The 26,343-nt window shown below is 37.5% G+C and overlaps 1 protein-coding gene across 2 annotated transcripts in view; it reads right to left on the bottom strand.

Moving 5' to 3' along the window:
* Window positions 1-26,343, bottom strand: part of PDE1A (phosphodiesterase 1A) — a 368,837-nt gene that overhangs the window by 268,109 nt on the left and 74,385 nt on the right. Inside the window, exons 1-2 of one of the 2 annotated variants that reach the window (XM_080668896.1) lie at window positions 4,827-4,921; window positions 4,606-4,716 (exon numbers count right to left, since the gene is read on the bottom strand). In XM_080668896.1, the coding sequence (XP_080525022.1) occupies window positions 4,606-4,706 (101 nt within the window). In that variant the 5' untranslated portion in view covers window positions 4,707-4,716; window positions 4,827-4,921. Of the gene's footprint in view, window positions 1-4,605; window positions 4,717-4,826; window positions 4,922-26,343 lie in introns of those variants that run through there. The other variant, XM_080668895.1, reaches the window with a different exon arrangement.

The following is a 26,343-nucleotide window of genomic DNA, read 5'->3' as shown; positions in this document are numbered from 1 at the left end:
GAGGGTCAGGAAGGATTTCCTTTGCAAGTGAAATTTAAGAAGAGTCCTTTAAGCATTTGTTCACAAGGCTACTTATTGGCAATGTTTCCTGATAAAGGAATGCCACAAGCTCTGGAGGACATCCATCATGTCTGTGCCCGCTGCCCACTGAATACAGAAGCACCCGCGGGCATTGAAAGCAGAACCATTTCCACACATCTCTAAAAGGATCATGGGAGCAAGAGCAGCCCTGGATGAGCAGACAAAGAATTGTTCCCTCAGGGTAAGCGAACAAAATGAGCAAAGGCAGATGAGTTGTAAGCAGCTTTCTTTTAGGCAACCCTGGTCAGGTTGGGACGGGACCACCGAGGGAGAGGCGTGAGAGGAGGCTCCAAAAGTCAAGCAGCTTTGGGGAGAAGATGCTGAACTTGGAAGGAAGGACACTCAAAAGCTTTAGGGGGTTTGAAGCAGGAGAGTAAAAGGATTAGATTTGCTTCTGATCAGTAATGCTGCTCCATCCTAAAGTACAATTCCACTACAGTGCTAATAGCTCCTGTCATTTCACTTTTTTGCCATTTTCATTCTAAATATGTATTTCTGCTACATCTTCTTGGTGATGACAGTTTGGGATTACTTCATCTGAAACTGTACCATACACTGTCCTCTTCCATCACAACAGCTCATTGAAATGAGTTATGGGATTATTATACAGCTCCTCCTTTCTCCTTCACTTTCTGCATCTTAACATTTTATTCTTCCACTACTGAAGATCATGTTTACCACCAATCAAAGCGTGGGGGGAAGCTTAATTTCCAGTCCTTCAACTGTTGCATTCACAACTCCAGACCTTACTATTTGAACATTTGTCTGGATTGGGAGAGATAGGAGGAATGTGTCTATACATGTAAAATTAATTATCATATATTAAGTTAGTTTCTAATTGTGAAATTCCCAAATGTTCTAGTCCTACTTCTATAAAAGGAATTGGCAATAAGTGCTAATGTGAGTCTCATATTTTTGTCAATAGCTTATGGTTTTAAACAGTTGCAACTTTCCTCTCTTGTGTTAAACAACTAAGACAACATTCTGATTTACTTTTGGCTATAATGCCATGTGGCTTTCACTGGAATTTCTACTGGATCACACTTTTTTGGAAATGTTGTCACCCCTTAGAACAGTGGCACTGATTGGAAAGAGTAGTACCAATGTTTTAAATACTATGCTTGATTTTTTTTAACCCACAGTTATAGAACTATTTTACTTTTAACAAAGAAAAAAAACAATCGTTCCATGACGCAAAAAAGGATTATCTCTAAAATTAATTTTTAAAACACTGCACATAGATGAAAACAAATATGAAATTTTCAAATCAACTTCCCTCATGGAAATCAATAACTTAACAATCTTTACAAAGGCTAGTATTAGAAAATGTTTCATAATGTGTAGGAAGCAGTACAGGTTCCAGAGTCACAGGAGTCTTCTGGAATTTCATTAGGTGGTGAGATGGTTGAAGAAATAGGAAGTGTTTTGCAGGTCCTAAACAATTGATAACTTATGAACAAATATATGATTCTTTTTAAATGTAGTTTATGAAGAACATGATGCCATAGTTATTTGTTAACATTTCTACCATCACAGATGGTGAGTCATAGTATAGGATCTCCATGGTGATACTGAGTAAGAAATTAGTAGTAGATAGTGGATTGAAAGTCATGACAGTAAAAAGAAAGTTAGAATAAAGCATACAAGTGTATATACAGAAATAAGAAAACTGCTTCACCTTTCTTCCCACAGAGGAAGAAGAGATTTCTTAGCACAATACTGAATATGGTGTCCCAATTAAGTATTATATTCTTTCTTTCATGAAAGAATAGTAGAGAAAATTTGTAAAAAAAAAAAAAAAATAGTAGAGAAGAATTGATATTTGAACTTAGTTTACTAATATTTTTTGGATGTATTATAAGATTTAAAGATTCTTTCTATGGACTCAAAAAAAGTGTTCTAAAATGTTATGTTATATGATAATGCCTATAAAAATATTTTCTGTATTATCTACCTATAGTGACTTGTGTTTTCCATAGTTAAGGTATACTTGAATAAACTTATATTAACCTTTGTCTGTATTTTTATCTCACCTCAAAAATGCACATATTGTAAATACACTTAAAAACAAAATATTCTGTTGAAAAAAAGTAATGTATTTGTAAAGTTAGATACACTAAAAGATCAAAAAACCACTTTTCAGACACATAAAGGCCTTTACTCAATCTATTTTACCAAAGTAAAAAATTATTGCAAAATTATTTCATAGCTTTCATGAATAGCAAGATTTTAATTGCCAATACCTAAAAGTGGAATTCTAGCATTAGCAATTTTGATAGCTAAAATTCTGTTTGAGTCAATATTACACGTTAAATAGGCAAGACAGTTTCAGCAATGGAACAGGGAGTCCCTCAGATCACTGTTTCGAATGTAGACTACACAAAAAACCATAATTATACAATTTGGTTGTCATTAGTCATGCAGATTTTAGATTTAGAGCTACTTGTTTTGACAATTGTAATCCTAGAATACTAGAAATGTCTTAAGTCAAAGTACAAGTTAAAGTAATAGTATCAAAATGTAAATTCCTCCTTTCTTTCATGCAAAAATGATCAGTCATTTCAATCAGTTTAGTAATAATTTTTTTAAAACCTAGTTACCAGCCCAGTTGGCATGGTTCAGTGGCTGAGCCTTGACCTATGAACCAGGAGGTCACAGTTCAATTTCCAGTCAGGGCACATGCAGCTCGATCCCCAGTGTGGGGCGTGCAGGAGGCAGCCAATACATGACTCTTTCTCATCATTGATGTTTCTATCTCTCTCTCCCTTTCTAGTCCTCTCTGAAATCAATAAAAAGATATTTTTTAAAAACACCTAGTTATCAGTAATTTTCCCCTAAATGGTCAATTCAGTGGCTCTGTGTGAACACAACTCAAAATTTACTTAGTATGTACATATATTAGTATATCCTACATCAGTGTTGAATATCAAGTCAAGAAGCTCTGCTGTTGACTATATCACCCTCTCCTGAAACAGAATGACAGCTTCATCTTTGAGGTCAATTGATAAAGTGAAAGTCAGTTAACTTTGCACTAAAATGTTAGGTAAACACAAAGTCACTTTTCAAATTTCTTAAATACATATATATAAATCACTACCATAAATCTTCATACATTCAAGTTACTATAGAAAAAAATAAAACAAATGTAAACCAAATAAACACATCCTATTCTACTAAAAGGGAAAAAAATATAAAATAGCTTGTAATATGGGATATAATTTGTCCCATACAGATGTCCATCCACTCATTAGGTTAGGACACAAATCATCTGATGATTGCCAATGTTTAATTTTCATCTATGTTAACTAATTTATTGTTTTTGTAGGATTGTTTACCTAGAGAACAACCAAAAACTGTAATTTCTAAATCTTCAGTGGTTCTTGGGAACATATTTATCTAATTTATTCAAATGATGTAAAAATGGTTTCCTTTTTAAAAGTTAGTCTATGTTAAATGTCGTTTGAACTATCACTGTGCTGTTATACCAATGCACTGTAATGCCATGTATTACTTCAAGTGTGAGAAAATATGCAGGCAAGACTACTTAAATATATAAACATCATTAAGTACATTAAAATGGAGAAAAGCAGAGGGTATTTTACCTCTAAACAAAGTTTGATATAATTTTTCTTTTAAGATATCAATACAGTGACACTTAGCTTACTAAGATGTTGCATTTTATAAAATAGTATAGAAACACAGCATTAGACATGAATACTAGAAAATCTCTATTTCACATGGTATAGGATTCCTTCAGCTATTATCATAGAAAAGCAAATATATTTTCATTTGAAATATGCAAGTATGCTAAGTAACTGTTTGTAAATATTCACATACACATCTAAGCATGTAAACATAGTGTGCTGGAACACTAAACAGGAATTATAGCATACACAGGGCAAAACACTTAAATGTTGTTTAAATAGCAAGGTGAATAGAATTTCAATTAAAGTTTGACTCAGCTACTTACATTTCATGTTTAGCGTAAACACATCTCTTGACTCACCTCACTAAGGTCTATTTTATCTCATGAGCTATTCTGTACTCTCACAAAATGTGAAATGTTTAATTTAAAACCAGACTCTCCAGTTTATTATCATATTAATCCTCTCCTTGTTTTTTCAAAAGGTAATCACAGAGAAACAAGTACCAGTAGCAATCTCTCTATTTACCCGATAAAATTTTTATTTGTGTAAGTGCCCTGGCAAGCAGTTTTCCTGATACTTTTCTGCATATCTAAACAACACATCCGGAAGTATAAAAGAAGCCACGGAGTATAACAGCGAAGTGAATTATTTTTCTCAGGGAGTTGCCTTACTTTACATAAAACATACAGGTGCAAAAAAAATGTTTATCTTTCAGGCAGGTTGTTAACTGAGACTGGCACATTTTCTTTTTTAAGGGAAATCTTTCTAAAGGAAACACTAGTCCACAAAGTCAGATAGTACCAACAATGAGTCATGTTAATAGTCAAATTTTGGGGTGAGAAATAAAAACACACAACCAAGCAAAGAGCTTACTCACATTCCTTTCAGGCGTTGCCACATTTTTTCGGTGTGTTCTCCTATGAGATATTTAAAAGTGGTGTTTTCCAATTCTTCAATTTCTGTAGCAGTAGACCCCATGATGATACTCCTAGGGCAATACAGTTACAGTCAGTGTCAGCAGCTAGAACAAGCATTCCTCAGTCCACTACAAATCTTAGTTATACAGTTGCATCTCTTATCTATCAAAACATTGCTTACAAAGCTGAAGGCAGCCTCTGCCAGAATAGCTATTGACTTTGACAGGCATATCCACTGCTCACCACATCCCCACCATCCCCACCACCCCCTCCCCCAAAAGCAGACAGCAGTATAAACAGATCCTCTGACCTCACAGAAACAATCCACACATGGGAGCCTGCTACTGTACCACTGACCGACTGAGCTCTCCAGATCTCCCTAAAAGCAGCTCATTTGTTACCGCTCCGTGCACTGAAACACATCAGAATTCCTACAGTTTATGAGATCTGTTATGCACAAGAGAAACGTGAATGACTTTAGCGCACCAGAAGAAGCTGAATTCCTCTCTACCAATGGAAGGAGGGCGGGATGTAATAAGAAAACAGATGGCAGGAATCAGTATCAGCAGCACCACCCCGAGAAAAAAGTGCCTGTTTTAAATGCCAAGGTTTTTGTCTCTTAATTGATCTGGAACCAACAGTTGAAAATGATTCACGCTCTCACAAAAATGCAACACACATTCACGACAACAATGAGAAAATAACCTACAGAGCCTTACAGAAGACAGACCACAGAGCTCCACAGGTTGTTACTGTTGCTACAGTCATGCTTATTCACCTTCTCCTAGCAACTCCAGACAGTAGGTAACTGCCAATTTAGTGGAAAACACAGCAGTTGCACACAGCCAGCTCCGTGAATCCTTTGGGGATTAAAAAAATAAAATGAAACTAGTGCATATGCTTGTATGTGCATGTTGAAGAAAAGGGAATGTGAGTGTGTGTTCATGTGTGCGTGTGGAGAGAGGGAGAGGGAGAGGGAGAGAGAAAGGGAGAGAAAGAGAAATTGATTATATGCTGCTTGTGCATTTTAGAAGAAAAATGAGAGAAAATGGACATAAACAGAATCAGAACTGAGTTATCTGCCAAGCTTTAAACACAAGGCAAGCTTTCTTAGAAACAAGCACAGCCTTAAGTATAAGCACCATAACAGCCATGGCTATCTGCAAGCTGTTAGAAAAATATATTTAAAAGCAATATTTCTTCTTGTTTGTTTGGAAACCCAGACACAGTTTTCTTCCTCCCTAGAAGAAAACTTGTCTGTTACCTCGAGATTTAAAGTAGAGATACCCATAGATAGAAGACAGATAACAATATAGCTTATTGAGTGCTTACTATGTGTCAGACACTGTTCCCAGTACCTAACAGGATTACCTTTTTTAATTCTTACATAAAGCCCATGAAGTACGTAATAGTCCCATTTAAGTTAGTTGAGAAAACTGAGGAACAGAGACATTCCCAGACTTAAAGCAGTTCTTTAAAATAGGCACTTTGATTTAAGTGGCAAGTAGCATTCCAATATCAAGTTACTATGTCTATTTAGTAGTCAAAGTAAAAACACGTATGTAAAAGGCCTCTGCAAAATTGGATAAAAAGTGTCTTATGATTACAAATTAGAAGTGGCTAGCTTTTCCATGCTGCCAGCAAGGGTAACACACCATGTTGTTCTGGGTTCCTATTGCTACTTAAAGGGACATTTCCACAAGGTCCGAGGCCCTTGATGTCTTGCAAATTAAGGAGCAGGATGACCCTATTTTTTTGCAGCAGAAACCTACTTAATAGCACCAACCTTGACTTCCAAATGGAGCAGTCATCTGCAAAAGGAAAAGTGATGTCATTACCTCATAAATCAGAAGAGAACCTGGGTGAATCTTTTGCTGGCAGCTCATGTCATTGAAAACCCGGCTGATGTCATATTCTCCAGGAATACTGGCCAGCGAGCTGGGCTGAAGCGTGCTGCTGCCCCTGGAGCCCTCCTATTGCTGCTGCCTCACTCCTGGAACCTCAGGCTCAGGCAGCGTCCTGGGAGCCACGGCTTCTGGTGGCGCTTGGCCCCATGGCTAACCGCCAGTCCATCGCAGAAGAGGCCCGTTAGCCCGCCTCCCAGGGCTCAGTGTAACACAGACCCCCTGCGCTATGTGACATTGCCATCCCCACGAGGGAGGTCACGCAGTGGGGGACGTGGCGCAGGCTCGCCCGGTAGGTTCTGCACCTGTGTACCACAATCTCCCATGAGCACCTGCGGGAGGTCACGCCCCATCTTCCTTCTAGGGACCCTGCAGAGACTGGAAAGAAAGAGCAGGCCACTGCAGTAAAAGCTGTGACCGGAGGAATTTCAGGGTGAGTGGACTGCTCCAGATCCCGGGTTCAGTGCTGCTCACCCTAAGCTCACAGACTGATCTGAAGGCACAGGTGCTGTCTGCACCCGCTCAGCGGTTTCCCACTGAAGACCGGAGTGCTCAGCGGCCACTGAGAACCGGTCTGCAGCCCCCACTGCTCAGGCCACGGGATGGGTAAGAGCAATCCCCGAATGGTCTTAAGCTTTTCTTCTACAGACTCTTAAACATGAAATGGAAATAAGGCTGACAGAAAATAAACAGTTTCTAAAAAATGAAGGTGGGGGTGGGTGTTAAATCAAGTGAAGCTTCAGTTTCCCTTTCTGCAACAAGCTTTTTCCTGAATTTGGTCTGAAATTAATGTCTTTAGCTAGCAGGCAGCTTTACACAATCCCAACCTAACTCCTATGAACTTTTACTAGAGTTGTCAGAAAATAACTTAGTCCTTGCTCTGAAAGTACCAATTGTTCCTTCACTGTGTTTTCATTTATAATTCTAGCTACATTCACTTAATAAACACCCGATTTTTCTTTAATGACATAGTCAACAAATATCTGAATTCTGCCCTCAAAAATGAATCACAGTGGAAAATCTCCATAAAAAGCAAATATTCCATCATTGCTATTTTATAAGCCAAGATACCAAAGTCCTTCAGGTTATAACCTCTTTCAGGCCACAGATAATTTTCTAAGTATGCCATGAAATTTCACATGAGCCAGATTACCAATAATATTGCAGTGCAAATAATGATAGCTGCATGAATGGTGAAATCTCAGAAATGTCACAGTGCTTGGGTCATGGACAAAGAATTGTATTTATTACTCACACCAAAAAAAATAGCCAGAGTAGTGGCATTTTGAGCTCCAATTCCCACAAGGTTGGGAAGACAGGCAGATAACACCTGCACACACAATGAATTGCATTATAAAAGAGAACCCCTGAGCTTAGGTAACCCGGATTTTTACGGTGGGTTCCCATAAAGGTAAGCATGCCAGACCTTTTCTTCAGAGGGAAGCATTGTCTTTATTAAACTTACCTGTCATTTACCCCAGAGGGAGTACTCAAATCTCCAAAAAGGTATTTAAAAAATTATTTGCAATGCACATAACCAACACAGGTTTCATACCCAAAACATATAAATAACATCTAGTAATCCATAAGACAAACACAAGCAAGTTAGTAAATGGATAAAACTATGAACAAGAACATCACTAAAGCAGAAACATAAATAGAAATTAAGCATAATAGGTGTTTAAAAATTACTAGTATTTAGTGAAATTTAAAAGGGACCATGTAGACATGCTCTTTCATACCTCAAAATTTGGGGGTAAATAAAGATCTGGCAATACCAGATGCTGGGAAGGATGTGGAGCAATAGGAACTTTATTTCCTGTTGGGTAAGTATTGGCAAAATCACTTTGGAAAGCAATTAACCAATATCTAGAAAAGTTGAAGATGCACGTATTCTAAAATACTATCCTACATGTCTAAAGGAAATATTTTAGTCTATTTTGGCTGCTGTAACAAAATATAGTAGATTGGGTGGCTTATAAACATCAGAAATTTATTTCTGACAATTGTGGAAGGTGGATAGTCCAAGATCAAGGCAATAACAAATTCAGTGTCTGGTGAAAGACTGCCTCCGGGTTTGTTGACGGCTGTCTTCTCTGCTGTGTCCTCACATGGCAGAAGGGGCAAGGGAGCTCTCTGGAGTCTCTTTTATAAGGTAACTAATCCATGAAGGCTCCACACTCATGACCTACTCGCCTCCCCCTCCCGAAGGCCCCATTTCCTAATACCATACATTGTAGATTAGGTTTTAACATATGAATTTGGGAGAGGGGTTGGGGGAGGACACAAACATTCAATCCATTGCACACAAAAAATTTTTAAACTACTTACAAGGAACTGAAAAATGGATAAATGTTGACATAGTCATAAAATGGAATATAATATGGCAGTGAGCATGTATGACTTGTAGTAAAAGAAAGTTATGTACATAAGTGAATCTTAAAAATAGGATAAAGAAAATAAGTCCAGTAAGAATTTAAACAGTATTATTATGATTTTATTTATTTATTTTTGCTAATCGGGAAATACATATGTAGTTATTAAAAGTTTAAAGAAGTGAATAGGATGGTAAACACTAACTCTGAATAATGGTAATCCTATATAATAAAACCCTAATATGCAAATTGACTGAACGGCAGAATTACCAGCAGAACGACCAGTCACTATGATGCGCACTGGCCATCAGGGGGAGGCAACCGTGGTGATCAAGGCGCAGGGCCAGCCAGTGGGCAGTGCCAGGCTGCCAGCCAAGGTGGGTGCAAGCAGGGGCCCCCCGATTGCTCCGTCTGCTGGTCACCCCACAGATGGCCCTGATCACCAGCCAGGCATAGGGACCCTACCCTATATATTGGAAACAGTCTCTTAGATTTAAAAATTAGAACCTGGCAAGGCTCCTCTAACACTGAAAAAACAGGATGATGCAGCGGTGACATGCATGGACTCTGACTTGCACATTTTGTGGTCAGCCCTGATTCTGACACTTATAACTGTGTGACAAAGCCAATTACTTAACTTCTCTCTGCTTCAGTTTTTCCACCCATATGGTGGGGAAAATGGTACTACTGCCTCAGAAGGATCATGTTATCTACTACTTTTTATAATCAGGGCAAAAAAATGTAGCTGCCCATACAACAGCAAGATGCCTTTCACCTGTATGAAAAGCATGGTCACTGGTGCATGCAGCATTCTGGATTGCAAGAGGGATGTCCGACTGCCGGTTTAGGCCCGACATCCCCCAAGGGGTCCCGGATTGAAAGAGGGCACCCACCCCTCCCCCCCCCCGCCCCCGTGCACAAATTTCGTGCCTCTAGTATATGATAATGGGAGAGGGGAAATGCTACTCAACTGTTTTGGAAGTGTTTCATGTCTTAAGCAGGGTGTAAGTATACAAGTTTACAGGCAATATCTTTATAATTTTCAGTATTTATGAAATATTTAATTTAAAATTTGTTTTAAATATCTAGAGGAAGAAAGTCTGAGCAAAAGCCATGGTTAGATTGTAAACCAAACTAAAATATAGAATAAGTAACTGATGACATATAAGAAAAACAGGGAGAACCAAGATTGTGGAGTAGGTAAATGCTGGTACTTGCTGCCTCCCACATCAAAATTACAACTAAAAAATAAATAAATAAAATATAGAACAAATGAAGCAGGAATTTTAGGGGGACATAGGCAGGCTTAGGGATTTTTTAGAATTGGGGTTCATGGAGAAGCATGGGCTGTAGACTGGGAGAAAGTACACTTCCATAACACAAGGAAGCCAGGTGCAGTGACATCTCCATAAGACAAGGAGGCAGCAACAGGTATATTTACATAAGACAAGGGAACTGGAAGTAGCCAAGAAAGGTCACATCTACAAAATAAAGAGAAGGAAGCCCTTCATTCAGAAGGAGAAGAAGAAAGCCCAGAGGGGAGGGGGGGTGGAACCTCACATGTCTCATGTGAGGTTCAACCTTTGAGCCCAGGAGTTACTATAGTAACCAGTCTAAGGAAATAGTGACCAGTCAGAGAGGGTATCAAGGCACCAGGATCTACAGCCTATATAAGCCGTGGGGAAAAAGAACCCAGTGGGACTCTTCCCCCTCCCCGTGTGGGAGTCAGTTCAGGGACCCTTTCCCCCTCCCTACATGGGAGTCTGTTCTGTGGGACTCTTCCCCCTCCCTACGTGGGAGTCTGTACTTGTTCTTCAATAAGTCTCCATCTTTGCTATACCACTTTCTGTCCGTGGATTCATTCTTCAATTCCGGCGGACAAAAAATCTGGGTTCCAGTCCAAAAATTTGGTATCACAAATATCATTCATAACTTTCTGAAAACTGAATGGAAGTCCTAAAACTAGAGAAGTAAAGAAGAAAGCACACAGAGACTGGTTGGAGGGGCAGAGGCATGGAACAAGCTGGGCTGACACCCATGTGTGGCATTTTTTCAATCAGGAGGGATATCTCGGTTTCAGAGACCTCCCGTGAGGAGCAGGGTCCCAGCCCCACACCAGATCCCCAGCCCAGGGTTTCAGAGCTGGGAAGAGAAGTCCCTGTAACTACAGGCAATAAAAACAAGCTGGGGTTGTGGCTGAGTGACATGGAGACTAATGGAGACACAGGCAGTTCCTCTTAAAGGGCCAGTGCACAAACTTACAGGGACTCACTCCCTCTGAGCCACAGCGCTGGGGCAACAGCTTTGGGTGGGGAGTTGAGGGGGAGAAACTGGACTGTCTGATATTGGAGCAAGAACTCGGAGACAGCTTTATCCCAAACAGGGGTTCTCACAGGGGTCACCGTTCCTATGCTGAGACCTCTCCCTTCGCAGAGATGACTGACAGCCCTATCTGAGTTTCCATCAGCCTGACTCACACTGTTTTCTCCCCCCTGGTGATTCTCTGAGACCCTGCCCTGTCCAATTTGCAGCCCCACCCAAGCTGTTTTCAAAGACATGAAAAAGGACCAGTAAGAAATTAAGCATACACTAACTGAAATAAAGAATAATTTATAGGGATTCAACAGTAGAGTAGAGGATTCTGAGAATCAAATTAACGATTTAGAATATGAGGAAGCAAAAAACACCCAATCAGAAGAACAAAGAGAAAAAAGAATACAAAAATATGAAGATAGTGTAAGGAGCCTCTGGGACAACTTTGAGCATACTAACATTTGCATTATGGGAGTGCCAGAGGAGAAGAGAGAGAGCAATACATTGAAAACCTGTTTGAAGAAATAATAACAGAAAACTTCCCCTACCTGGTGAAAGAAATAGACTTACAAGTCCAGGAAGTGCAGAGAATCCCAAACAAGAGGAACCCAAAGAGACCCACATCAAAACACATCATAATTAAAATGCCAAAGGTTAAAGACAAAGAGAATCTTAAAAGCAGCAAGAGAAAAGCAGTCAGTAAGAAGAAAAAGATAAAAAATATGAACAATAAAATGGCAATGAATACATATCTATCAACAATTGAATCTAAAAATCAAAATAAACAAACAAGGAATCTAATGAAAAAAATAACTTGATAAATAAAATAGAACCAGAGGCATGGAAACATGGAACAGAGCAATCTCAAAGGGAAGGGCGGGGGTGGGGGGAGGCAGGAAGAGATTAACCAAAGAACTTATATGCATATATGCATTACCTATGGACACAGACAATAGGATGGTGAAGGCCTGGGGTGGGATGGGAATGAGGTGGAGGGGGCAAGGGGGCAAGTATGTAATACTCTCAACAATAAAGATTTTTTTTAAAAAAAAGAAAAGTAAACTCCAGATGCTCTCAAATATTGGGATATTTTCCTTTGAATAGACTGGTTTAGAAAATACAGAAGTAAATTTGCTAGGTATCTACCAAAGAAAAATTAAAGATGTAAATCCATACAAAAACCTGCACACAAATGTTCATAGCAAAATCTACACTAATAAAAGAGAAAAATGCAAATTGACCGTACCTTCGTAATACCCACCAGCCAATCAGGAGTGAGTATGCAAATTAACCCACCAAAGATGGCGGGTTAATTTGCATACACAGGCACCCAGTGGCCGGAGGCAGGACACTTGCGTAGTCACACTGCCCCAGCCGCTTCGGGCCTCTGGGCAGCGTGGGAAGGCGGAAAGGCGGCTTCAGGCCAGAACGAAGGCAGTGCTGGCAGCCAGGGTAAGGAAGGCCCATTCTGCATGTGCATCGGGCATCTAGTTTTTCATAATAGTAAAAAAATGGAAACAACTCAAATATCTATCAACTGATGAATGACTAACAAAATGTGGTAAATCAAAACAATTGAATACTATCCTATATAATAAAAGACTAATATGCAAGTTGTCCCCTTGGGAATTCAACTGCTCACTATGACGTATGTTGACCATCAGGGGCAGCACGGAACACAGGAAGGCCCTGGCCAGCAGCCGGCAGCCGAGGGAAGGAAGGCCCCAATTGGCCTAGGGACCCTACCCATGCATGAATTTCATACACTGGGCCTCTAGTCTAGCAATAAAGAGGAATGAAATATTGATATATGCTCAACATGTATAAATCTTAAAACCATTTTTCCAAGTGAAAAGACCAGAAAAGGCAAATTTATAGATGCAGAAATTAGATTAGTAGTTATCTGGAGCTAGGGGTAGAACAGGCAATTAACTATAAATGGACATGAAGAATTTTATCAGGGTGATGAAAATGTTCTAAAACTGGATTATGATAACGATTGAACAAAAATCTTGGAACTGACATGGGCATGTACCTAGATTGCAGGTTTAATTCCTCACCCCTGTTGGGGCATGTGTGGGAGGCAACCAATTGATATGTCTTTCTCAAATCAATGTTTCTCTCTTTCTCTTCCTCCCTCCCTTCTACTCTCTCTAAAAATCAATGGAAAAAAATATCCTCCGATGAGGATTAATAAAAATTAAAATAAATTTAAAAGATATGAAAGTTTAAGTGTAAACTTCTTAAATAAGTGTAAGTATAATACGTTATTGTTGTTACCGACAGGAACCAAAAATAATAATCCAACTTAAAAAATTAGAAAAAGAGGACAAGTTTCTGGCCTTTCAGAGTATGAAAACATGAAGTCATGTTTGAGGTTGATAGATCAAGATATCTACATTTGAGCTCCACAAATATGGAATTGATCACCAGCAAAAATAAAAATGAAAATGATTGAAGGTGGTTACTAGTGAAGAGTAGGTTACTAGTGAAGACTTGTGGTTGTTACAGGAAATTAGTAGGCAATTTTATATTAATGTGTACCTTACTTTCCTATTTGGTTTTTTTACTATATTCACATATTACATAATAAAAACTAGGGGAGATATTTAAATATAGCTTTAATATCCTATTGGCACAAACTTGACTCAGGTTTGAAAATTAACTTATCATCTCTTTCAAACAAGCTTTTCCTCCAAATTTCCATGTTTCTGTAAAGTGGCACTTTCATTTTTATTTTGCTTTTTTTTTTTTTGTATCTTCTAGTATTATTTCAAAATCTATGTAATAGTTGTGTGTATTTTTTATATTCAGAAAAAATTTGAATTCTTGGCTCTACTTGTCTATGTCCCCCTCACAGCCTCCAAGTACTTTCAGTTCTATCCCTGGTAATAAGTCAGTATCAGTCCCTTCTGGTCAGTCTTTCTATCACTACCTAATCTGAGTCACCTTTCCCTACCTGCTGTTAGAACCCTCCTAAGCAATTCATCTCAACTGCTGCTCTTATCACGTCCTGCCTATGACCTTTCTCAGGTTGTCCATTGCTTGCCAAAGAGACTACAATTCTTTCTTTTTAGACTTTCTGTTTTTACTTTTCTTTAAAATTATTTAAGAGTAAATATTTTTATTTATATACTTGAGACCTCCTGCATGTGCCTTTGATAGTTTTACTAGTACTTAACAGGATATGAAAGGCAGCATTTTTGCACATTCCCTAATATAAATATGCATATAGTTATTATAGAGAATTTGAAATTAATACTGAAAAATGCAAAGTAAAAAATGAAAGTTACCCTTAACCCCTGAGTATGGGGTTACCCAAAACTCCATAACCTCTGAGAGAAAATAACCACTAAAACTTAGATTATGATATAGAGGTTTAGAAAATTATATAGTCTTTTATTTTTTTTTAAATTTTATGATGAACATTTCTTCATTCCCTTAACTTTTCTTCAAAATATATCTAACTGCTGCCTGGTAAACCATCATTTAGTTGTGCCATGATTTAACCCATCCCTGATTATTTTTCCAGTTTTCATTCTATTATAAATAATTTTATTCTAATGAATATATTTGTGCATCAGTGCTTGTCTGCATCTCTATTTCTTAAGAACAAATGCATATAGAAATACTAGAGGCCCAGTGCACAAAATTTGTGCACGCACAGAGTCCCTAGGCCTGACCGGCCATCAGGGCCAATCTGTGAGGTGACCAATGGGGCAATTGGGGGGCCCCCACTGGCATCTGCCTTGGCTGGCCAAGGGCCTGTGGGCTGGGGGCAGCTCCTGCATTGAACATCTGCCCCTTGGTAGTCAGTGCGCATCATAGTGACCGGTCATTCCACAGGTCGTTTCGCCGTTTGGTTGATTTGCATATTAGGCTTTTATTATATAGGACTAAAAGCCCAATGCACAAAATTTGTGCAAGGGCCTTGGCCCCGGCCCCCGCCCACCGCTGCCATGGCCAGGGGGCCTCTGCCGCCTCTGCCGTGGCCCCCTGCCCACTGAGGCTTTGTCCGGAAGGAAGGATGTACAGAAGGACGTCTAGTCTAATTAGCATATTATGCTTTTATTATTATAGATAATGTGTCAAGTTTATAAATGTAGTATAAGTTTCTTAAGATTTTCTCTAATTTATTCCCTCATCCGCAATATATGAATGTTCCAATCTCAGGGCACATTAATAATGGCTATTATATTTTTTTCTTTCAGATTATTCACCAATATGATAAGCAAAAAATGTGTATTTTACTTAAATTTATTATTAATGAGATTTCTTATGTTAATTTTCTTTTTTTTTTTCTTTTTAAATATATTTTATTGATTTTTTACAGAGAGGAAGAGTGAGGGATAGAAAGTTAGAAACATCGATGAGAGAGAAACATCGATCAGCTGCCTCCTGCACGCCCCCTACTGGGGATGTGCCCGCAACCCAGGTACATGCCCTTGACTGGAATCGAACCTGGGACCCTTCAGTCCGCAGGCTGACGCTCTATCCACTGAGCCAAACCGGTTAGGGCGTTAATTTTCTTTTATTTGCTCTTTGTAACACTTTAAGAAATTCCTTGCTTTACTTTTTGTTTATTTTTCTCTTATAGGGTTTACAATTTTTATTATAGATTTATAAATGTTCTTTATATATATTAATCTTCAGCCTATCACAAATGATGCAAATATTTTTCTTGTTTACCATTTGTAATTTACTTTTTATTACATTTTTTATATAATTTACTAGTAGACCTAATTTTTTTTGAGACCTAATGTTTTATGTAGTTGAATCTGTCTACCTCTTCTCTATGGTTCTGCTATTGCTCTTTTGCATTTGAGGTTTTACCTCAAGTCAGTATCCCATACTATTAACTTTTATTTTATTCTGATTGATATACAGTTTTACCTTGTTTATTTAATGCTCTAATTTATAAGGAATTTACCTGTGTTTATATGAAAAGTACACATATAGCTAATTTTTCCCAATGATTTCACCCATAGTCTGAAACCATTTATTGAAATTTTCCTTCTACCCTCATTGCTTTGTATTTTGGCCTTTATTAAATAATATATTTTTATATATACTTGTATTTGTCTCTGGAGCATCTGTGCTATTTTATTGCTCCATCTGTCTATTATGTAAGTCCTGCAGTTTTACTAATAAGATTTTGGTACATTTTATATTACATTTAAAATTACATAGGTATTACATTCTAGTGCTTTTTCCAGGCATACATTGTCTGTCCATCTTACATCAATACCAGTATTTCAATTTTTGTACCCATTTTATAGACAAGGAAACTGAGCTCAGAGAGATTAAGCCCTCCAGCTAATACATGAAAAATTTAGAATTTAAACCTAGATGTATGCAACTCCTAAGCCTATATTCTTAAATTTTTAGTCTTCTTTTTAAAGCAATCTAGTTTAAAAATGAGTTGAGGTTAAGAGAGAAGAACATGAAGTATTTTAACAAAGAGTCAGACAGAAAGGAGAGACAGACATTAATCAGGAACTTTCATGTCAGATCCTTTCCATCTTGGAAGTGAGATCATCAGAGATTCTGGTCAGTTCATCATTTTCTTTAGTCTTCTGCTCAATGGTCTTCTCCAGCCAGTGGATGCACATCCGCTCCTTCCTCAGGCTCACCTGGAAGGCCAAGGCCTCCACTTTGGCCTTGCTTAGGACCTAGGTGATCTCTTCATTTACCAGCTGTTTCTATTGTGCATGGGCCTTCATTGCTTGGTATCTCTGGTCTTCCTTTTCAATTCTTACTATGTAATCCTCAACACACTTCTTCAGCGATTCTTCATTTGAGCAATAGCCTTAGATCACTGTCTTCTGTGTCTCAAACCACTTGAAGAGGTCAGAGACTTTTTCATGGAGTTCAGGTCTGCCGGTAAGTTGGTCATTCTCTGTCAGAATATTCTGGATTTTAGCTTTTTCAAGTTCCTCTTTTTCTGAGCCTCCTCCATGCCTGATGCATGATCCCCTCAAACTTCCTCAGCTCCAGGTTCTTCACGTGGAGCTTCTCACGTCTGTTCTTTAGCAACAGGTTTGTGTCACTTCTGTGTTACTTCCACTGCCACACCCAGGTCCCTTTATAGGGCTTATATTCTAGTGAGGGAAACAGGCAATACACAGAGTAAAGTGCTTTGGAGAAAGAATAAAGCAATGTGAGATTTTATTTTCCAAACGGAGAATATATATATTGCAGCCAACATGTTCTTTTTACAATGTCATATTGACAGTTCTCCATCACCAGAAAGGGCTTATATCCCCCTCCTCTCTTGAAGCTGGGTAAACCTCTGTAACTCCCCAAACCTATACAATGATGCAGCAGAAGTGACATTGCCTGGCTTCCCAAGGCTAGGTTATAAATGGTGTTTTGGCTTCTATCTGGCTCTCTCTCTCTCTCTCTCTCTCTCTCTCTCTCTCTCTCTCTCTCTCTCTCTGTCTCTGCTTTTGGAGCCTTGAGCCACCATTTCAGAGTTCTGACTACCCTGATGCTACAGAGAAACAAAAAGGTGACTGAAGAGCCCCAGCTGTTTCAGAACCCAGCTTTTCAGTCTTCCCAGAACAGGTGCCAGGCAGTCAATGAGGGCTGAGAGACCCCAGCCCCAGCTACTGTCTGATCCAAACTCATAAGAGACCCAAGCCAGAGCTGCCCAGCTGAACCACTCTCAAATTCCTGACACATAGAAACTGTGAGAGATAATAAATGGTTATTGTTGTTTTAAGCAACTGAGTTTTGATATAATTCTGTATGCAGCCATAGCAACTGGGAAAAGCACAGAAAAGGAAAAGAGGGGCATAGGAGTGGATTATGTTTGACATTGATATTCAGGGATGGCTTCCCCAAGGCTGTAACATTTGGGTAGAGAATGAAAATGAAATATATGAAAAAATGAAGAATCCATGTACATATCCATAGAAAGAAAGTTCCAAGCAGGGGCAATAGGCTGGGGCGGCTTAGCTTACTGGACCAGTAAGGAGATGTGTTGCTGGAGAGACAAAAGCTAGAGGACAAGTGGTTAGATAGATGGCAAGAATCATATATCTGCAGAACCCTGGGGGCCCTGAAAGCATGGGAGATTTTGTTATAAATGTAATGGGAAGCTCTTGGAGGACTTTGAGTGAGTGATGGGTTCTTATTGGTGCATTAAAGCACCCTTCTGGATTACTTCTTCCCTAGTATTCTCTCTCTCACTGATTTTGCTCCTGTTTTCTTGTTGCTTAAACATACAATGCTCGCTGGCAAATGTGGCTCTGTGTGAGCACCTACCCATGAACCGGAAGGTTCTGGTTCAATACGCCATCAGGGCACATCCCTGGGTTGCAGGCTCGATCCTCAGTAGGGGGCGTGCAGGAGGGAGCCAGTCAATGATTCTCTCTCATCACTGATGTTTCTCTCTCTCTCTTCCTCTTCCTTCCTCTCTGAAATCAATAAAGATATATTTTTAAATGTTTTTTTAAAAAAAGATATTAGCATGCAGTTTGTGTTTCATGAGCCATTAATTCAGAGAATTTTAGATTTTATCTTATCCTTCCATAATATTTTTGCTTCTTTTTGATTGAACTCATCTCCATTCTTATTTGCTTCATACACTATAACCAAAAGAGAATTTCTACCCCAAATGGAGCATTTTTTAGCATGACTCTGCTACCTTTCAAAGCAATAAAGTAAAAACAATATTTCCTTCTTAACTTAAAGCTATCTGTGAAATTATTTGATTCACTATTTGTTAGCTAGAAAAATCCATAATTTTTTTAATATGTATCATGGCTCATACTATAGTATTCATTTGGCAAGAAAAATAAAAACATTATGTAACTCCACTGTTGAACACATTATATACTATGTTCCCAAGTTCATCATATAGATTAGGATGAATAGTCTAAATCTAGTTTCAATACAATGGACATTTAGTGACAATGAAATGCATTTTTTATTTAAATTCTTTGTTGTTTAAAGTATTACATATGTCTCCTTTTTCCCCATTGACCTCTCCCCAGCCACTCCCATCCCCCAGCACATGCCCTCATCTCCCCTACTGTCTGTGTCCATTGGTTTTGCTTATATGCATGCAAATAAACACGTGAAGACACCTATCAAATGATCTGTTGGTTCCATGGTCAGTTTTATGCAGATTAGAGTAGAAAGTTCAAGAAGTTATTTCCTCCCTCCAAATATGTCCCCTCACATGCTAGATAATCCTTAAAATTATAATGAGAGAAGGCTTTTTATTTTAGCATTACTCAAAAATATTAAAATGCAATAACTCTCAGAGAAGTAAGACATGGACCTAAAGTTCCATAAAGGGATAAATTACTGACATAAAATCATTTCTTAAAATAATCCAGGGAGTCAGAAGAGCACATGAGAGCTTTGGTACATGAAAAGGAAGACAAGAGATTCCAAAAAGGGAGGTTATTTTGCAAGAAACTAATCTCTCCCACTTCAAAACCTAGCCAAGTCATTAAATTGGCCACACTGATATATAACAAATAGTTCTTTTAAAAATAGTGTAAAGCTTATCAAATTTTCCATATTTTACATTTTTTAAGTATTTTTTTTATTTAAGTAATGCCATATTCTTCATATTCAAAACTAATAAAATATATTGACTTACACATTTTACATTTTTCCACATGTGCTCAGATGTGTCAAAATATGATTATCCACTAAAGTAGTTTCAATGAATACAAGGAATGTACCTGTATATTTATTTATGTTGTTCTGAACTCTTGTTGACAAGAAATACATACTTGCAGTACTGTATGTTAATATATATGCACACGACCCCCCGCTCATCAGCAGCATTACTGAATATTCATTATTTATTGTATACTTATTCTTATCCCATGCAAGAAAACCCAACTGCCTTCATCATTACCTAAAACCCTTAATATAATTGTGGCAATTATCTAAATTTAAAAAAGAAAAAGGAAGGAAAGAAAGGATGGCTGATTAAAATATCAGAAATCACAGAAATAAGATGTATGTATATCTAAGAGGGTAAATCCAGTTCTAAATATATATAGCAACTTCTTATCTAGACATACTGAAAGCCAGTGCTAACCCCACATGATTTAAATGAACAATTTAGATTTATGAAGATTTTTACAAGAATTTGGCACAGCATGGTGGTAGAGGAGAGTGAGCATTGGATTTGCATTCACAGTAACTGAGCTCAGCTTCTGGCCCTGCTCCTTGCTAGTGATATAAACACTTAAGCTTTCTATATTTCATTTCTTCATCTCTAATAAGAACCCAAAAAAGGTAAATATATGCCTGGTTCTATTCCCAGCCTCACCACTTACCAACTCAGTGACCTTGAAGAAACTATATTTCCAGTTTCCTCAGCCATAAAGTATCACTCACTAGTCACAGAACTGACTTCACTGGATTGTCATGCAGTTTGAGAGACATAATACATGTAGGTTAGCCATCATGGTCCATGGCTGAAGGAAAGATTCGATAAATGGGAGCTATCATTACAATACTGAGGGAGATAGGAAAAACCTCCCTCCTAATCTTAGACTGTTCTTGTGATGCTCAACTTCTAATAATGTCTGTGATAAACAATTACACATCTAAATTACTTTTAAACCATTCCAAACTGCCCATATTTAACCAATTTAACTGATAATAGAGTACTAATAAAATGAGCATAGAAGAAAATTTGAAAGTATTTTGTTACTTAGTCAAATATTTATAGACAAATCTGTTTCTGACTTAATTAGCTTCACATGTTAGAAAGGGAAATATTAAATTTTAAAATCCCAAATTAACTATTGTAAATGAAGTTTTATGTGAGTAAAGCAGGAAATGACTGGCTTAAGGCTGTGCCTGGATATTAAAATTCTTTCTCCAACATTATAATAAGCCTGTCAATTCCAAGTCCTAAGCATCAAAATTAAAATCAGTTTGAGAGGTTTCTATTGGGCATTTAGAAACATTTACTAAAAAATAACCTAGTTTAATAATTTATGTAATTATAAAATATTTTGTTTTTATTAACTTATTTTAAAATAATATAATCAAGCACTGCCTTTTCGAAATAAGTTTATCACATTATAATATCTAAACCTACATAATTTCAGGCAAAATGTAAAGTTAAAAACTCAACCTTAAATATTTCAAAATATGTTAACATATATTCTATGATTTTAAAAAAAGCCCTAACCGGTTTGGCTCAGTGGATAGAGCATTGGCCTGCGGACTGAAAGGTCCCAGGTTCAATTCCGGTCAAGGGCACGTACCTGGGTTGCGGGCACATCCCCAGTAGGAGGTGTGCAGGAGGCAGCTGATCAATATTTCTACCTCTCTATCCCTCTCCCTTCCTCTCTGTAAAAAATCAATTAAATACATTTTTTGTTAAAAACTATGCTGGATTTAACAAAAACTTGATGCATTTTGATCCTTTATTTGACAGATGTATCTATGTGTGTGCTTTCAGGCCAAATTACTTTTTAACACCAGAGAAAACACCAAATTTTTTTAACTGCTATCAAGTAAATTTGGAGTTAAAAAATCCTTAGAAATGTATGAAAATATCTAACATTCTATATGAATTAAACTCTTTTGTAAGGTCGATATAAATGCTACATATACCATGTAATATGTTAGCCATTCATTCTCTCAACCAGAATTATATTAGCATCTGCTTCCACATATTTATATTTTTTCAACAAATTTTTACTGAGGATCATGCTAGATACTTGCTGGGTGAAACTAATTTTTGGTCCAAATTATAACCCTGACATAACTTTAAAATCAGGAAAGAAAAACTAAATATAGTTTAAGTATATTTATTCCATGCAATTTTTTTCAAATTTTGTTACTTGTTTGCTATAATGATGACCCAATTAAAAGACTTAATGTATTCTTTTTTACTGCCTATTAAGCAAAATATTTGATTTGCCAACAAGTCTCATTTGTTCAAACAGAATAAATTAAGTTATGAACAATATCTGATGTATTCCAAATATTGTCTTGTGATATTATTTTATTATTTTACTAGAGGCCCAGTGCACGAAATTCGTGCAATGGTAGGGTCCCTAGTGGCTGCTGGCTGCTGGCAGGGTACTCCCTCTCTTCCCCTGGCTGGCCTGCCCCCTGGTTGAACTCCTGGTCAACCCCAGTCAAGGGAACAATTTGCATACTATGCTTTTATTATATAGCATTTTTTAGAATTTACAATTTTTATGAATCTCATTTTTATTCTTTATAGCATATTCTGTTATTCTATTGGGCATAAAATAACAATACCTATTTTGGGAATAGAAATCTCTTAGTTCCATGGCATATCTTTAGAATTTCCACACCATGGATTTGCGTCAATGGATGATAAACCTTTGGTTCTTGAAGATGTCCAACTAGAGTACAAAAGCCAATTGTCAAGATAATAACTTGGATGATTCTCAATTTTCACATTTGTTTTGAATTCTCTGCCAAAGTCATTTATTTATCTTTTAGGAGGAAATATGATAATGACAATAAGCACATGTCTCCAGATCCAAAAGCCAGAACTTACAAGGCAACGATAAAGGAAATCAGAGGGTGAGTATAATTGTAAGAATTACCGTTGATGTGCATTAATTCTATATCTCTTTTACCCTTTGGCTTTTGTAGGAGTGTGTGTTTTGTGTTCTGAGTGAGTCTGTTCAAGGGAGCTGCTCTATTTCCCTTAAATTACAAATCCAGGAAGCAGTAGGTGGTAGGGAGGATAGCTGTCAGAGGACAGGTGGTCCACAGTCAACATAAATATTGAAGACCACCCAAATCATGCTCTGTAACCGAACTGTATATGAAATGTTGACAATGTAAATAACTCAAATATAAAAATATCAATAAGATTATAGAAAACAAAGTTTAGTTCCCTTTAATTATGCTTATGTTTTCTAAAAATTGCCCTAAAAACTAAATAGAACTTACAGATTGGTATAATTAATTCCAAGTAGCATGATACTCTACTAACTGTAAGATTAGTTCCTGATATATCACTGACCATTGTTGTGAGCCACTACAACTTACTCCTGTCTCAGTATCTCATCAAATAAACCAGATTACAAGGTTCTAAAGGTCAAAACTGTGATTTATTTTGGTTTATTTATCCCTGGGGTTTAATAGTTCATAGACCTTTGACATCAAGCTGCAAAAGGAAGTGGGCACACCTCCTTTATGGATAAAAGGGTTTTGGGAGTTTGGGGGTTAGGAGTGAGGAAGGTGTTATTTGTTATACTTTGTTTTATTTTATTACCTTCACAACATTAAAATTGCTCTTCAAACTTATTTTAATCAGACCATAGGATTTGTAATTTTTAATTAGTAATTTTTAAATAGTGGAAACATCTTTCAGAAATAAGTTCATGTTTTCATTTGAAAAGTAGATGTAACAATTTATCTTTCAAGATCAGTCTATAAGAAATTCAAGACACTGAAAAATTCTTGTGAAGTATGACATGAGATTTGTGATTTATGAAAATGCTCTTAATAAAGTGTATTTTTAATATGATGTAGACTAAAACTATATGGCAATTGAGCGGAGCATTAGGAAGCACCATATGGGCTTCTAAACTGAGGAGATGCCACACATGGGTCCTGCCAAGTTCCCTCTGTCCCTCCCTCCCCACCTGCCAGTCTCCCACCACATCCTGAATTCTGTCACGATATTGGGTGCCTCTGGTATAAATTACTTAAATGGTGGTCTCCATGTTCCTCACCATGACCTTATTAACAATCAGTGGCCTGTATTACGTTTCAGAACTATCAAAATATAAGCTTTTCCAAATGGGGAAAGAGGTGACAAACAATTACAGATCATAATTAGAAACCAGGGCTGGGTGCTGAAAAGATACTGACAAAATCAAAACAGAGTGTATTGCTCAGAGAATCAACTAACCCTGACAGGTACTAACCATGACAGTACTAGTAAACAAGAAGAATTAAAGCACAATACAATTGTCTGATTACTCTCCCCTATTCATGATCAAGTTTTAAGCATCTTCTCTTCTATAGGAAGATAGACAATCCCTTTTTCTGTTTATGCTTTCTTTTGCTGTCCACACGTAGACCATTGAGTCTAGATGAGTTTACCTCTTAAGAAAAGAGTTGTTTAAAATATTCATGAAAACATGAGATTGGGGACATGGCATCAACTTAGAGGATTAAACATCTGTGGCACTTGCTCTGGTGGCAAGAAAGCGAGGTCATCTTAAGGGAAAATGATGCAGTAAAGGGAGGATTTCTTTGATATATTCTTTCCTACTCATCCTCCTTCTTCCTCTCATTTAAATGGGGAGAATAACCATTAAAATGCTGCATGCGTAGTATGGTTTCACCGTTTTAACTTAGATTGCAGTTATTGCTTTTCTGCCTGTGATGTTTGTGCCTTCTTGATTCTCTACACTTTTGTCTCTCTGTTGAGTCCCCTTGTCTTCCCACCACCTTTCACCTCTTTCTGGTTATTCTCCCTCTTTATTTCTTTCCCTTTTCTGTGATGGAAGAAAAAAAAAAAGATGGGAAACTGCAATAAAAGGTATGATGAGAATAAAACAAAATAAGTGATACAATGGGCTTGTCTAATCTTATCACTTACTGTTCATGTAATATTCTTCCACCAAGAACTTATTTATCTTACAACTAGAAGTTTGTAGCTTTGAACAACATCTCCTTTCCTTCACACCCAGCCCCCATTCTACTCTCAGTGTCTATGAGTTTGGCTTTTTAAGATTCCACATATAAGTGAGATGATATAATATTTCTCTTATTTTGTTTGACTTAATTTTACTTATTAAGTCAACCATGCTGTCGCAAATGGCAAGATTTTCTTCATTTTATGGCTAAAAAATATTCCATTGTGTATATATGTATACTGACAATACATATATACACAATGGTATATATACCCATTTATCCATCAGTAGGCACTTGGGTTGTTTTTATGTCTTGGCTGTTGTGAATGAAATAATATTTATTATTTTATTAATTAAGTACCCATCTTACTGGGAGTTTGCTTCTTTTTACTCTTTAAATATGTCCCTTTAGAGATAAGTTATTAGACATGCCATATTTTTTTCTTAGTATGTAGCTACTTATTTTCCTAAGTAATACTATCAGGATTACTATATATCTATTTCCAAAAAAGTAGGAAATGGAAAGGAGAGGAGATGCACAGGTAAAAGAATGAAGGACAGGATGAAGGAAGACTTCAGGTATTTCTCCCTGTTTCTCTGCTTTGTTGGGCTTCTCTGATCATGGCTGCACCTTCTCCATGGCTTCAGCTCCCACCCTCTGTGGTCCCAGCTTCTGCCAGGCAGCCCTATCCTGGTCCTAGGCCCCATCACATGGACTCCAATAACACATCAAACCCTAGGAATGATAGTACTTCTCTGAAATTGCTCTGGGGTGTTTCACTCTTCCCTGTAACCAGGGGATGTAACCATGTTCCCTCTAATAAATTTGTTCCATTTGAAATATCTAGAATGCTTTCTATGTTCCTGACTAAACCTTGATGGATATAAATATTATAGTGAAAAGATTCCCACAAAGGAAGTCAGAAGATGTGATTTCATGTCCTAAGTGTGACTGATTAACTGGCAAGTTTGGGTTATGTCATTTAACCTCAGGTTCATAAAGTTGCTTTATGACTCAAATATCATAGTTAATAGTGGAAGTTCTTTACCTCACCTCTGTTAACAGAGTTAGATTCATAAAAGCTTTCCATTCCTTTATAAGACATACTGACTGATGTCCAACAGCACAGTGAAGCTCAGAGCTGGTAGTCTTCCTTCCAGGGGTCTAGGTTTCTGCTCTGCACTGTGATTTATGTTCTTACCAAGAGTTGGTGATATTTATACCAAGACCTGTTTATGCCAGCTGTTAGTGTAATTACATAATGTAATTAATGAGTGACAGAGGCCAAACTAGTTTGGTGACTTCTACCTTATAGAGACATAGGAGAAGGACTGGAAATAAATAAGTGACCTTTTAGAGCACAATAGAGCTGGTGAAGAACAAACATTCCTCCCCTCATCCTTCCTGTGGCTGAGGAAAGTCATTTGAATTGATTCTTTGTATTCACCTTTTCAATAAGAAAAGAGTATTCAAACTATTT

The sequence above is a fragment of the Plecotus auritus genome (assembly GCF_963455305.1).
Source record: "Plecotus auritus genome assembly, chromosome: 5".
Lineage (NCBI taxonomy): Eukaryota > Metazoa > Chordata > Mammalia > Chiroptera > Vespertilionidae > Plecotus > Plecotus auritus.
The sequence above is the reverse complement of the archived record's forward strand: the minus strand, read 5'-3'. Positions and strand labels throughout refer to the sequence as shown.